This window comes from Pipistrellus kuhlii, unplaced genomic scaffold (assembly GCF_014108245.1).
Source record: "Pipistrellus kuhlii isolate mPipKuh1 unplaced genomic scaffold, mPipKuh1.p scaffold_m20_p_6, whole genome shotgun sequence".
Taxonomy (NCBI): domain Eukaryota; kingdom Metazoa; phylum Chordata; class Mammalia; order Chiroptera; family Vespertilionidae; genus Pipistrellus; species Pipistrellus kuhlii.
In genome coordinates this window covers 24,575,438-24,590,360 of record NW_023425562.1, presented here as the reverse complement: position 1 = coordinate 24,590,360, position 14,923 = coordinate 24,575,438, and the positions used below count along the sequence as shown (strand labels likewise).

At 47.2% G+C, this 14,923-nt stretch overlaps 1 protein-coding gene across 2 annotated transcripts in view; it reads left to right on the top strand.

Moving 5' to 3' along the window:
- EEFSEC (eukaryotic elongation factor, selenocysteine-tRNA specific) overlaps positions 1-14,923 on the top strand; it is a 212,917-nt gene that overhangs the window by 160,481 nt on the left and 37,513 nt on the right. For both annotated transcript variants that reach the window (XM_036418617.2, XM_036418616.2), the window contains one exon: positions 7,020-7,676. In XM_036418617.2, coding sequence (XP_036274510.1) covers positions 7,020-7,676 — 657 coding nt within the window. The remainder of the gene's footprint in view (positions 1-7,019; positions 7,677-14,923) is intronic.

Here is a 14,923-nt window from a genome sequence, read left to right as displayed (position 1 = left end):
TGTCACCCATCTTCCTCTGCTGCCATTCTAACTACACTCCGCCAAGAAAACATGGGGCCCTGGTGGGCCTCAGCCATGCTTATCCTCTGCTTAGAAGGCTCCTTACCCAGGAGGTTGAATGGAACCTCTAAGTGCCCAGCCAGTCCTGCTCCCATAGCAAGGAGATGTATCTCCACGGACCTTTATGGATATGTAGATGCTAGGCTTGGACTGGAATTCTCCAAGGACAGGGACAGTGTTGTACCTATCTATCACTCCATTCACAAATATATATTGAGATCTCCTGTTTGTCAGGTAGTGTGCTCAACACTAAAGATAAAATGGAAAAAAACAAAGCCATCATTGTCATAAAGGCTACATTCCAGAAAAGAGAGACAGTCAGTAAACAAATATGTCAGGTGGTGGTAGTGAGGGCTATGAAGAAAATAAAACAAGAAAAAGAATATGGTAGTCCTATCTCTTATTGGGGAGTCAAGGATGGACTTTAATAAAGAGACATGAAGTGAAGGAGGAAAGGGAAAGAAGGATATTTAGAGTAAGAACATCCCAGTCAGAGGCAAATGCAAAGGCCCTAGATAAACGCATACTTGGCGTGTTTAGGGAGCAAAAAGCAAGAAGGCTTATGTTACTGAAGTGACATGAACCGGTTGGAGGGCAGGGGAATCACAGCAAATAAAGTCAAGGGAGTAACGGACTGACTTTAGGGCCTTGTGATCAGAGTAAGGACATTAGCTTTTTAGGAGCGAGATGATAAGCTGGTAGAGAACTTGGAGGCTCTACCAATGTCATGTCATCTTACATTTAAGCTATGCTGTGGAGAATGGACTGCAGGGGGGAAAGTCAATAATCAAAGCCCAGTGGGTCAGTGACCAGTGTGGGCAGTGGATGTAGTCAGAAGGGCTGGCCTGTTTTGAAGATAAAGCCCATTAGATCACCTGATGACTGGCTTTGGGTGCAGAAGAGCCAAAATGAAACCACATTTCTCCCAAGTGTCTGGAAATGTGGAACTATCATTTTTGAAAACGATTGGTCTGAAGGAGATAGGTCTTAGACATAACAAGCCGAAGACGCCTCCAGACATCCAAGGGGAAATGCCCGGAGACCGTTAGGCTTGCCTTCTCCCAGCTCCCGAACTTCACCTCTCCTGGAGCTGCCAGGTGCATTTTCTTGTGCTGTTTCTGAGACATCTGTTAACAGAACTCACAGCTGCCCTGCCGAAACCTCATCCGCATTCTCTCCCATTTAGTGTAAGGGGGTCCTTCAGACTGGAAGTCGGGGAATTCTTCTATATGTGCCCATCTCTCTGCAGTCCACATCCAGTCTGTTACACTGTCTCACTCTTTTACTGTAGAAAGAATCCTCTGAGTCTCTTCCTTGCTGATTTCCTTCTTTCCTTTCTTATTTCTATTCTGCACACCCTGTGTCCAAAGTGATCTTTTTAAAGTGCACATTAAAAGGTGTCATTCCTTTGCTCAACTCATTACCACTAGTGGCTTTCTGTTATCCTTCACATAGTGAAGGTGGCTGGCCTGTGTCTCCAGCCTCACTCCACTCCCCCCAGCCAGCCTCACTGTCTTTCAGTTCCTTAAATAAACTACATTCTTTCCCATCTCCACCCTGCCCTTTCCTCTGCCTGCAGACCCTGTGGGTGGTTCCTTCTCATGCAGCTGGTCAATTTCAGTTCCACCTCCTCAGGGAAGCCCTCCCTGACCACCCAGGAGAAATTAGGTACTCCAATTATTTGTCTAATAGCACCTCCCCTGGTTTTGCAATCCTGAATTTATTAATTGATTATTTAATTCACACACACACACACACACACACACACACACCCCACACACACACAAGCATAGGACTAAAACTGTTTTTGTTCTACTCAGCCCTGTATCATTCCAGGGCCTGGTGCATGAGAGAAACTTAATAGGTATGTGTTGAGTGAATGCATGTACAGTTCCTCAGCCACTTGACATAGATATTATATTAGTAAATATAGGAGTGAGCAAAAGTAGGTTTCCAGTTGTATGTGAAACACCACTTATTCTTATATTATTTCTTCACTAGTGTATTATTTATTTGTATTACAACTGTAATCCTACTTTTACCTACCCCTATATTGGATGAGTGAGTTGTTAAGAAGATGGGTAGAAAATAAATGATTGAAAGACAAGCCTGTTTTTTCCATTCTTAAGTTGGTAAAACTATCTACTTTTCTATATTTTTGGTGTCCTAAATGGAATTTTATATTCTTGAAATGTGTCTTGGTGGAATGAAGACTTGCCAATGACTCCATGTGGCAATACTGTCTGCATGCACACAGTGAGAGCCCACAGTAGTGTCACACTACCCTGTCCCAATCCTTATCTGTTTCACAATTTCCTGTCTAGGCCCTTAAAATCTTGATTTGCACAGTTATTAGTCTTTCTGCTCTTCACGGTGCCCTCTTACGGCATTCTTTATTATTTTAGTCCTAAGAACATGAGCCCTGTTGAAAAGAGAACATGCTTTGAATAAAGCCTGCTAGGCAGTCAGCTCGGTGGTGGGGGTGGGGCTGTCTGATGGCAAAAGCTCTGGCTGCCCTCTCTCACAGGAAGGCTCTTAAACACAAGGGTCTCTCAGGCCCCTGCAGGACTGGAATCTCAGCTCTATGCTCTGCCAGGTGTGTTTTTGCCACAAGGGGAATTTATCTTCCAGAATCAGGGGCAATCATTCTCTTCAGAGGTACTGGATTTTTCAGCAGCCTCCTGTGCTTGACACTGAGGTTGTAGCAGTAGGTAGACCATGGCCCCTGTCTTAAGGATTTAGAAGTAACCATCTATAGGAGACTGGATCATGGTACCACGTGCTGTACCACATCAGCAATGAGGGAGCCACAGGTGCTTCCAGCATAGGCACCAAGGCAAAGTTCAACAACTCACAAAACAAAGCAAATTATTGGTTAGGCATATGTCCTACATATGTAATCAGCCTCTATAAAACTATATACATGTGTGTATAAAATGAAAAGGAATGCGACACACCAAATCCAATGAGTGGTTATGTCCGCTGGGGATATGGAGTTCTTGGTAATGTTGAGTGTTAGGTGGATCATAGGTTGTGGATATTCTTAATAAAAGGCTAATATGCATATAGACCTAAGGGCGAATTAACCGGTTGCTATGATGTGCACTGATAACCAGGGGTCAGACACTCAATGCAGGAGCAGGCCCCTGGTGGTCAGTGCGCTCCCACAGGGGAAACATTGCTCAGCCAGAAGCCCTGAGCCAGGCTCACGGGCGCAGCAGCAGTGGCCAGAGCCTCTCCTGCCTCCGAGGCAGAGCTAAGGATATCCAGCCACCGGCTTAGACAGGAGCAGGCCTAAGCCGTTGGTCGGACATGCCCTGGGGGCTCCCGGACTGTGAGAGGATGCAAGCAGGGTGAGGAACCCCCCACACACACACTGTACAAATTTCATGCACCGGGCCTCTTGTTTATTATATTACCATTTAAATCATTTAGTATATAGAGGTGGGACTGACAGGGCCATCAGCCAGCAATGACAAGTCAGGTTCAGAGTCACAGAGGATAGTCAGCAGCTCTGTTCAGAGGAGTTTCTCCCAGGAGGTACCCTGGATGAATGAGAATTTGCCAGGTGAAAGAAGTCCCATGGAGAAGGAGCCTCAGGGACCCAGGGCAGAGACATACAGAACTACAGTGTGTGTAATGAATCATGAAAGCTTCCATAGGCTGTGGTTAAAGGGGTGGGAGAACATGGGTCAGGAAGAGCTGTAAGATGGGCCTGATGGTGGGAGGCTTCAGTGAAGGCAGAGGAGTCTAACAAGCAGAGAGCGTGTCACTCACTGGGAAGGACTGGTTCCCCTTAGAAATTCAGTTGACCAAAGCATTTTTCTGTTAATAACAGTTTCACCCAAAGGATTTGAAAGTCATGATGTAGAAGATAGGAGCCCATGTACATGTTGGTGCCAAAGGATTGCATCATCAGACTTGTGTTTTAGAAAGCTGGCTGGGAGGAGGGAGAGCAGGGTTTCAGGCCAGAGAACATCACACTGGGCTGTTGCAGTTCTTGTGGGAAGAGTTGTGATTTGAGTTTCTACCTCACTGAGCAGACACTTAGTGTAAGATAATATTCAAATTCTCCAGTTACTCTGAGATGCATTCCTAAAAATCTAAGTTTCCCATTGCCCTTATAGACCATTTCAGAGATGTTTTATGTTTCTCTTTGATTGATCTTGGCTGTGGCTTTTGACACGGTGCTTCTCACTTTCTCTGCCCCCTGACCTCTTGGGTAGGTAGTTAATGATCTTTAAACAAACACTTGAGTATTATGGCTCTCCAGGAAGGGACCTGGGCCTGATGTCAGCACAGCATTCTCCCTTTATCCAGGGAGAAAATGAGTGTGCCCCACACCCCACTTTGTGGTCTAAAGTTCAAAATTGTCTTTAGTTTAACAGTTTTTGATGGTAGGTTTTCTGAAATATATTATATGTTTCTCTCTGCTTTGCTAAGCAGGAATCCATGAATATGATTTCATCTCACCTCTGAGACAGTGGATCTTTGTAGGAGCATTCATTTATTTTGTGGCCATTTGTTAGAGCCTATCCCATGTCTGTTCCTGATTTACAAACTGTGGGTATAGAAATCTGCCCGGTATAGAGTCAGTGTAATGGTTTAGAAGCAGAGATAAAATCAAGTTTGCCTAAACTCCTGGGTGATTTCCGCCTGCCTGCCCTCCCCTCCCGCGCCCTCCTCCCTCCTGCTGCTGAAGCCCTCCTACCTCTTTGTTTATTTCTCAAATTCACCAAACCTCTTTCAGGCCACTGCACTCATTGGTTCCACTGTTTAGAACTTTTTCTGGACCTTCACACAGCTTCTTCCTCTGATCAGGTCTTGGTTCAGAAATCACCTCTACAAGAGATCTTTCCTGACCACTTATCTAAAAAAGCCAAACCCTCCCTCAGCCCAGGCCTTCTCTATAACATGTTATATATAATATGCATATTATATCATTATATTAGTTATATACACTTAAACAAAAAATTTTGTATTTTGTTTTTATTAATATAAATTTAGTTAATCTACACTAATAAAAGAGAAAAATGCAAACTGACTTTACCTCCACTATGCCCACAAGCCAATTAGGAGTGGGTATGCAAGTTAACCCAACCAAGATGGCTGCAGCCACAGAGCAAGCAGGAGGATTGGGTTTCCCTGGCAATGGAGGAAGACAAGCTTCCCGCCCAGCCTGGCCTGCCCTGGCCTCTGCTCAAGGCTACAAAGTTTCAATTATGGAAGATAAATAAATCCCAGATACCAGGGCTTCCACTTGGGTTACCAGGGGGCGTGGCCAACCTGCACACCACCATAGGCCTCTTGCCCAGGCTTCCCCATGCCCCAAAGGAACACCGACCCTGATCTGGGACACCCTTTAGGGCAGCCGGCCCCCACCTGTGCACCAGGCCTCTATACTGTCTAATAAAAGAGTGATATGCAAATTGACTGTCACTCCAACACACAATATGGCTGCCCCCATGTGGTCAAAGATGGCTGCCCCCATGTGGACACAAGATGGCTGCCACAAGATGGCCAGCAGGGGAGGGCAGTTGTGAGGGACCACAATTGGAAGCACAGTATCAAAAGCCACAGCCAAGCCACAGGCCTGCAAGGGAGGGCAGTTGGGGGCGATCAAGACTTCAAGAGAGGGCAGTTAGGGTGACCAGGCTGGCAGAGGAGGGAAATTGGGGGCAACCAGGCCTGCAGGGAAGGGCAGTTGGGGAGAACCCAGGGGAGAGCATTGGGGGGGGAGCGCGGACCAGGGGAGAGCAGTTGGGGGGACTAGGCCTACAGGAGAGGGTAGTGGGAGGGAACAGGGGAGAATAGTTGGGGGGGACCAGGCCTGTAGGGGAGGGCAGTTGGGGGGGATCAGGTCTGCAGGGAAGGGCAGTTAGGGGTGGCCAGGCCTGCAGAGGATGGCAGTTAGGAATGACCAGGCCTGTAGGGGAAGGACAGATAGGGGCAATCAGGCTGGCAGGAGAGCAATTAGGCATCAATCAGGCTGGCAGGGGAGTAGTTAGGGGGTGATCAGGCTGGCAGGAAGAAGTGGTCAGGGCAATCAGGAAGGCAGGCAGGCAAGCAGTTGGGAGCCATCAGTCCTGGATTGTGAGAGGGATGTCCGACTGCCTGTTTAGGCCCAGTCCTCCTGGATCAGGCAGTCGGACATCCCTCAAGGGATCTCAGATTGGAGAGGTTGCAGGCTGGGCTGAGGGACTCACACATACCCCCTGCACGAATTTTGTGCACCAGGCCTCTAGTATTAATATATTAATATATTTGTGTGTGTTTTTCTGGATATTAACTTTTTTAGAAACATACCTCATTCTATTCCTATCCTTAGAACAGTGCCTGGCACACACCCAGGGTCTGTGTGTCGATGAATGAAGAGGGCCCTACCCAGGAGAAGCCCACAGACTAGGAGGCAGGCAGGCACAGATTAAGCAGTGATTGCACAGCAGGCTGAGTGTCATTCAGAGGGGCTGAGGTGGCACCACAGAGAAAGAGACAGATCCTACCCACTGGAGTCTAGGCAGACTTCCCAGAGCAGTGATGTTTGGCCTTGGCTTTCAAGAACAGATAAGCATAAGTTGGCAGGCTGAGGAAATGGAAGACTGTTCTTCATGGGGCGGCAAACCTATACAAGAGGGCTTAAAGCAAAAAAGTATAGGAATGGAGCTTGGGGTAGAGCAGGGACTAGAAGGTTGGAGGAAACTAAGATAGAGCAAGATTTGGTTGCTGTGACCACTGCCCACATCTTAGACTAGGTGCCCTGTGGACCTAGGCCTGTATTTGCAGGGTGGAGCCTTCTCTGTCCAAGAGGAGTCTGCCAGCCCCAGATTTCCCTTTGGCTGGCACGCCAGGTGCCAGATGAGTATTGGTAGCACTGGGACAGGGATGTCTCCAACTGGTGCCCCTCACCTCAACCTCCCAGCTTGTGGGTTTCATGAGCTTTATCTCTTGCTCCTGACCAGGTGGTGAAGAAGGTGAAGTCCATGCAGATGTTCCACATGCCTGTCACCTCGGCCATGCAGGGAGACCGGCTGGGCATCTGTGTCACTCAGTTTGATCCCAAGCTGCTAGAGCGCGGCCTGGTGTGTGCCCCTGAGTCCCTGCACACTGTCTATGCAGCCATCATCTCCGTGGAGAAAATCTCATATTTCCGGGGGCCTCTGCAGACCAAGGCCAAGTTCCACATCACGGTGGGCCACGAGACGGTTATGGGCCGGTTGATGTTCTTCAGCCCTGCTCCGGACAACTTTGACCACGAGCCTGTGCTGAACACCTTTGATTTCTCCCAAGAATACCTCTTCCAGGAACAGTACCTCTGTAAGGATCTTGAGCCAGGGGCAACAGGAAGTGACCAGGCCACCGAAAAGGCAGGCCAGGCCACAGAAGGACTCTGTCCCCGACAGCAGTGGGCCCTCGTGGAGTTTGAAAAGCCTGTCACCTGCCCTCGGCTATGCCTGGTGATCGGCTCCAGGCTAGATGCGGACATTCACACCAACATGTGCCGGCTGGCCTTCCACGGCGTCCTGCTGCATGGGCTAGAGGACAAGAACTACACTGAGAGCCTCCTGCCCAAGCTGAGAGTGTACAAGTTGAAGCACAAGCATGGCTTTGTAGAGCGGGTAAGCAACTCTTCCCTGCCCATTGCCTTTCTGCTGAGCTCTGGTGGCTGGGATGGGCACAGTTTGGCATCTGAGATGAGAGCCAGGAAGGCATCAGAGACCTTATCTTAACTTCTTTAGCTTTTAGGCAAGGAAACTGAGGCCTTCAGGGGTCAAATGGCCTAAGTTCTGTCATTAGTCACTGTGCCAGGGCCTACACCCAGGCAGGGAACCCTCAGAGAGTAGAGGTGCCCCAACAGGGCGAGAAGGCCTGGCTCTCACACAGACCAGTTTCAGGCAGCAGCATTTCACCTGGGCCAGAAACCAGTGGTATCAGTGGCCTTTCTGAGCCTGGAGGAGAGGCTGGGCCCTGCCTGGCACCCTGATGCCAGGCCCTGACTCTCAGGGCCAGGGGGTGGGGGGGGAAGCTGAGATTTCATCAGGCAGGGTGTCTGCCGTGTCTTCCCTAAGCCAGTTATGTCAAGGGGAGGAAGTATGACTGGTATTGCAGGCCATACTGGGTCAAGTCTGTCCTTAGTCTGTAGGGTGGGGGAGTAGGGGCTAATGGTAGCAGGGGGTTCCAGAGAGCAAGAGGTGGGAAGGTACAGGAAGATGATAGGGAGGGTCCAGGTTGCTGGCTTTCTGGGGTATCTGATGTCACTGGAGGCGGTTTTTAAATGTTTGGGTAAGCCAGTCTAGTTTATAGGCCTATCATTAGGGTGAATGGGTATGATGGCCTGAGAGAGCCTACACAGGGTCCCAAAGTCCTGGAATCCCCTTCTTCCCTTAGGTGGACCTGCTAATCCTTAACACACATCCATATAGGTCTGAGTAGGAATTCATGCCTACTGGGCCTCAAATGAATGGGTGGACAAATATGCAAATCTCACTGTCCCTGGGGCTGGCTGCCTGAATGTGGGTCTGTGCAAGTAAGGGGTGACCCACGGCCCTGGGATTGGCTGTAACTGACTGAGCATGGCAGTGCTGCAACCCTAGTGTTGGGGAACTCAGGCTCTAGTGAGATGTGCCCTGAGGCTCTCAGCAGGCCTTATAGTTCTGCTCCTCAGACAGCGGGATGAGGTCACCCCTCTGATTCAGCCCTGCTCATGTCAGCACAGGCTCTAGCACAGTGCTGAGCAGATGCTCAGGAAAAGGTCCCCAGAGCCTTGTGCATTAGACAGTGTTGGAGCTACCATTGCCTCCCAACTTCCTGTCTCCCCTTCTTCTTCCAGATCCCCACGTTTTCTCCTCTGGAACTCTGGCATTGCATACCCTTCCCCTTCCCTCCTCATCTCACAATGTTTCCTAGGTACTCTTCCTCTCCTACCCATACCCCTAATCCACCCTTCAGTGGAAAAATGAGAGTAGCCCTTTCCTTACCCTCTCACAGATCCAAAACTCAGGATTCCTAAATTGATGAACACAGCCCTTCAACTCAGCCAGGCACAGCTTGTTCACTCAGTGTGTGGGTCCTGCAGCTGGTTCTACATCCCACCTCTGCTGTTCTCCGGGCAGGGGACTGTCCTCTGTGAATGTTGGTTTTCTCATCTGCAGAGCAGTGGCATATGCTAAGCTCCTAAGGTCACTGGAAAGTGTTGAAGGCTGACAATAGGGGCCTGTTCCAGGGCCCCGTCAGCCCTAGGCCAGCCCCAAAAAGCTGTTGACGATGAAGGTGATAAGGCGCACATCACTCATTTGTCTAGCTTAATTTGTTAGCAGTGTTATGGAGTATAATTATTTTGTGGTGAAATATCTACCGTGGAGTAATGCCCCACTTGGTGTATTCATGGATCTGATTGCCCCCACACAAGCCTATCAGTGGCAGGCAGCAGTCACCTCCTTTGAAGACAGGAGCCTGGGTTTGTGAGGAGCAAATAACACATTGCTAAAATGAATCAAGCTGGAGTGTCCTTGATGGGAGACTTTCCCTCCTGGTAAGGTTGGTAAGGCACTGAACTTGGGCATCAGATGGATAGGGCTCAAACCCTGGCTGTGCTGTGCAGCACATACCTCGGACAGCCATTTTATTTCAGCATCCTCATTCATTCAGGGCAAACTACAACCTCATGGAGTTGGATTGAAGGAGCCACCATAGCACAGGGCATCACATGTAAGAGTTCTAGTGCAGGTGCAGTCAGAAGGCTGGACTGTTTGTGAGGGGTGGCCTTTTTGCTTTAAAAAGGGACCAGAGTGCCCAGAGATTTTCACATTGCTTGGTCAGCCATAGTCTGGACCATGTGGCAGACTGGTCAGATGTGCAGGACGAAGGCTCGGCAGACCTTGGCTTCAGTTCCACCCTCAGCACTTCCTAAGGTGCAAATGGGATAGTTATGAGACTTCCCTGCACCTCATGTATGTTGCAGTGCTGCCCTGTGAAATCACAGGAAGACGAGATGGGAGAATACACCAAGGGCCAAGATCAGTACTTGGCTCCTAACTCTGTGCTTGCTGTTTTCATGATTATCAATTTTTAAGCTCTTAGAGTCATAACAATAAATCCTGGAGCTTGGGGCCAAGATGGTATTTCACTCTTTACCCCAGGACATCATTATCCCTCTCTGAAGCACAGAGACCAGTTCCCTGACCCCTGTCAGGAACCACCTAGGGCTGGTGGAAGTGGCATGTTTTGGGAGGGAGCTAGGAATCAGTTTGGCCCGTGGTTGTGGTTGTCCAGGGCAGGGAAAGCCCCCTGCTGATCTTTCCCTGGCCATGCTTGGCTACCTCCAAAACTTCTTGGACACATCACAGCTACCTCCTAGCATACCGGGCATGCCTCCATTCAAAGAAGTCTCCAAGAGGCCAAGGCATCTTAAAAAGGTTAAATTAAATCTTTCAGTATGGATCTTTACCACCATAGCAAGCCAACTCCCAGCCTTTAATCTGTCCTGGGGTAAGGACAGAGCACAATGGGCAGGCTCATTGTGTGCTCTGTAGGCACAGTCAGTTTTCTGGGAGGTCTTCCATTCATAGAGAAGGAAGGCCCAGTTCTTGATAGATATGTGTTGAATGAACATTTTTCACCTGGAGGGCTTAAGGTATATAGGCCTTCTGAACCTATCACCTAAAATGTATTCATTCACTAGAGGCTCAGTGCATGAATTTGTGCACAGGTGAGGTCCCTCAGCCTAGCTGGCGATCAGGGCTGATCAGGGCGGCTGGCTGAAAGGAGGGACTGCTGGAGGTTGGCTATTGGACCACTAGGAGGAAGCTCCTGCATTGAGCATCTACCCCCTGGTGGTCAGTGTGCATCATAGCAACCGGTCGTTTGGTCAACTGGTTGTACAGTCACAAAGATTCATGCAAGAATGGGCCTTCCTTCCCCTGGCTGCTGGCAGTGCCTTTGCTCTGGCGGAGCTGCCTTTCCACTCTGGCCTGGAGCTGCCTTTCTGCCTTGCCATGCTGCCTAGAAGCCCGGAGCAGCTGGGGTGGTATGGAATGCCTGTGTTGTGGCCATGGTGACTACGCAAGTGTCCCATCCTGCCCCTAGACGCTCAGCACCTGTGTATCCAAATTAACCTGCCATCTTCATTGGGTTAATTTGCATACTCGCTCCTGATTGGCTGTGGGTGTCAATTAGCATGCTACTCTTTTATTAGGTAGATAGATATGTTCAGATGTTTTCTGAGCTCCTGTGTGTGACACTTGGGATATAAGATGGACAAAGTTCTTGTCCTCACAAGGGGGACTGGCAGAGAATAATAGATTAGACACTTTAAGGTAGTAGTAAGTTCTAGAAAGAAAATAATTGAGGTAGGTAACTGGGAAATGATGAAGACCATGCATGGCCAGCTTTCAGGCCTCCCCAGCCTTTCCTCTTCCTGTGCTAGTTTTCTCTGGATCTCTTTCTGAGCTGCTGCAATCTAATATAACATAATCAACTCACCCCTGGAAGTGGCTTTCCTTGCTCAGCAACAAATGAGTCACTTGAGAACTGACTTTGAATGCAGCCTCATTCTCATTTTTCATATTTGTGAAGAAATGCTGTGATGACTTATACTATTTGAAATTTTCTCAGTTTTCTGACCATTGTTTTTCTGTGAACTGGGACTGTGAGTGATGTCAGTGTATACTGTATTCTGTCAGCAGAGCCAGTAACAAACACAACACTTTGCCATGTGATTCAACTAAATAATATCCACACCCCACAGAGCCTTAGAAGTATGACATTCGAAGTTCACTTTTTCTGTTTTGAATATGCTCTGGTGGGTGTGCACTGATAATACAAGTAAATAACTAAAGTGTGAGGTTGGATGTGACACTGTTAGCTCTCCCTGTATCACTGCGATTTGTTGTGCACTTGGCACCTCCTAGGTTTGTGTTGCAACTGTTCAGCTCTCCTGCTGTGAACAAGATGGAAAGGAGTCAGTGTGGCTGAGTGCCAGTAAACTTTACTTATAGATGCTGACATTTGAATTTCCTATAGTGTTCACCCTTCATAAAATAGTCGTCTTCTTTTGATATTTTCAACCAACTGGAACATGTAAAATCTATTCTTAGCTAAAGGTCATACAGAAACAGATAGTGGACAGGATTTGGGCTTCTAGCTATAGTTTCCAACCCCTGATCTAAATGGTAAATAGGAGTCTTGAAATAGAATACACATACTGCAAGGAAAAGTCTGATGTCACCTATGCTACAAGTTGTCTCTCTCTCTCTCTGCATTCCCTAGGAGTCAGGTTCTGTGGTGGGGCTTGGTTAATAGAGCTGGTCCAGAGCTCTCACCCCCGCAGGATAAAGGGAAGAGAAAGTGTTCTAAAGAGCTGTCTTTCTAAGGAGAGGGCTTGGTGAAGGGAATTAGATCATATGATAATGAGGGAAATCGTTAGTATCCCATTTTTAAGTAAAAATATAGAAATGTAAGTATACAGATAAAGGAAAAGAAACTATGAATGGCATAAAAAGTGTAGTAGGATTTCTACATTAACTAAGGAAAAACTGGAATGAATTTAATTAAACCAATAAAAATAAGAAAAACAAGAACACTGCTCATAAATAATAACAAAAACAGAAGGAACAAAATTAAGTTTTAGCCACACTAAATGTGACTAGCTGAATTCTTCTGTTTAAATACAAAGACTACGACATCTGGTTATATGCTGTTTATAAGAAACACACTTAAAGTGATAAACAAAGGTTAAAAATAGAAAGATGTTAGGTGACTATAAACAAAAAGAAAGCATGAGTAATAATATTAATTTCAGACCATGTAGAATCTAAGATTAAGAATACTAACCAAGATAAAGAGGACATCATGATAAAAGGCACAGTTACAAACTTGTATACACAAAACATATAAAAACAACATCTTTTAGAAATCCAAGAACTTGGTAAAAAATGGAATGATAATTGCAGTGGGATACTTGCAAGTGCATATTTCAGAATTGCACAGGGCCACTAGACAGCAGATAAAAGACAAAGAGACATAATACAGTTACTATGCTTGATTTCTAGATAGGCAGTGGAAATTCTTACATCCCATGAATAGAGAATATATACTTCTTCCTATATGTATGCCACATTTACAGAAACTAAGCATTCAGCAGTAATCATTTAAAAATATTTATAGAACACTCACTATGTGCTGTTTATAACAATGGCTGGAGATATAACAATGAATAAGAAAAGAAAAATCACTTCTCTCATGGAATTTGAGTTTTAGTTGTACTTGCACCAACAGGGGGGGGAAAAGGATTTTTTAAAGTGGAAATCATAAACCATTGAAATTAAAAATGAAGAATTTATATATAGATTTGGCTATAGATATATAGTTTATGTGTTCATTCTTTCATCTATTTTCTGCTTGGAAATTAGCAAACAGTAAATTGCCCATTTGATTAAGGCCATTTCTCATACTATTATATAATGTTGAGTCCCTTAGTAATAACTTTTTTCTCTTTTTGAGTTTTCTTGTAGTCCTTCTATTACATTGCAGAGAGCCTTAAGTTCCCTTGAAGATGACTTTCACAGAGTGTCAAGATTCAGACCCTTCCATAGCAGCAGTATTGAACTTGGATTCAGTGCATTTTCTTCGTGGTATTTCCTTTTACCATCAGGTTCCTTTTATGACAAGCCATTTTAGTTTTCTCTTTAGGGTACCATGTGAAGTTTTCCTTTTAACATATATATTTAAAGAAACCTATTAAGTAAATAATAGTACAGGTGTGCGAAGATCTGGTGAAAATAATGAGGGGTGAAGTATGTGTCACAGCCAAGGCTGGGAGATGCTGGGCCACGTCCCCAGAGGTCTCTGCACCTTAGCCAGCAGCTCCTCTCTTAGGGCGCTCAGGACAGAATCTTACAGGAAATGGGGTCTTCCTAGTGCAGAACAGACTCATGCCCATGCCAGAGGGACATTCAGAGGGCTACAGAGGCCAGGAGAGAAGCAAGAACTGCTGAGGTGAGAGGAAGTGGTCTGGTCAGGGAAAAGCACGGAAGAGCTGATGACCTTTGAGGTGTGCCTCATCACTGTTCAGATATTGGGGCCAGGGGTGGTGGAGGAGGATATGGAAGAGGGGCTTCCCAGGTCCAGGAACTGTTTCCACAGAGGCCCAGAGCTGCCATCACAGGCCCTGACCATTTGGAAAAGAACCCGAGCCCAGGGTCTCCAGCAGCTGGAGGGGAGGGGACAGGAGCTCCAAGAGGTAGACCAGGCCAGGTACTGAAGCCAAGCTCGTTATCCTCGACCAGGGGAAACACTGCGGACTGGGGATTGGGAGGGGCTTATTCAACTTGTAGTAGAGAAATCCTCTGAGCAGGGCCATCGGAGCAGCCTACAGGGAGGCTGTCCACTCGATGTCCCCAGCCTCGCCCCCCTCACCCAGCCTTCTAGTTTATTTGAATCATCTAGCCATCACTAAAGTCACCTGTTTTCTTACTTGCAACAATTGCATGAAAAGAAGTGGGCAAATGAGGGCTCAATGCCAAGGACTGTGAGTGCTCTGTACCCCTGCCTGCTCCATTTTATACCTTCTGTTGCCAACTACAGGAGGCCTTCCTCACCTCCCCACCCATCTGCCTCCCTGCCTGCCCTGGCATCTTGCACAGCTCCACCCCAATAATTTTCTACAAAACAAAGGTAGTCCTGCCAGCTCCTACTAAAAAATCTCTTTTTGGCCCACCTCACCACCAGGACAAAGACAATGCTCACAGCTTAACACACCACGGCTGGCCTGCCACTAATTGTGAAACCAGTGGCAAGCAGACTGTGGGTGCTAGGGAGTGGCAGGCCGGGGAGGCAGGCAGTGGGCCAAGTGAATGCTTCCTTGAGA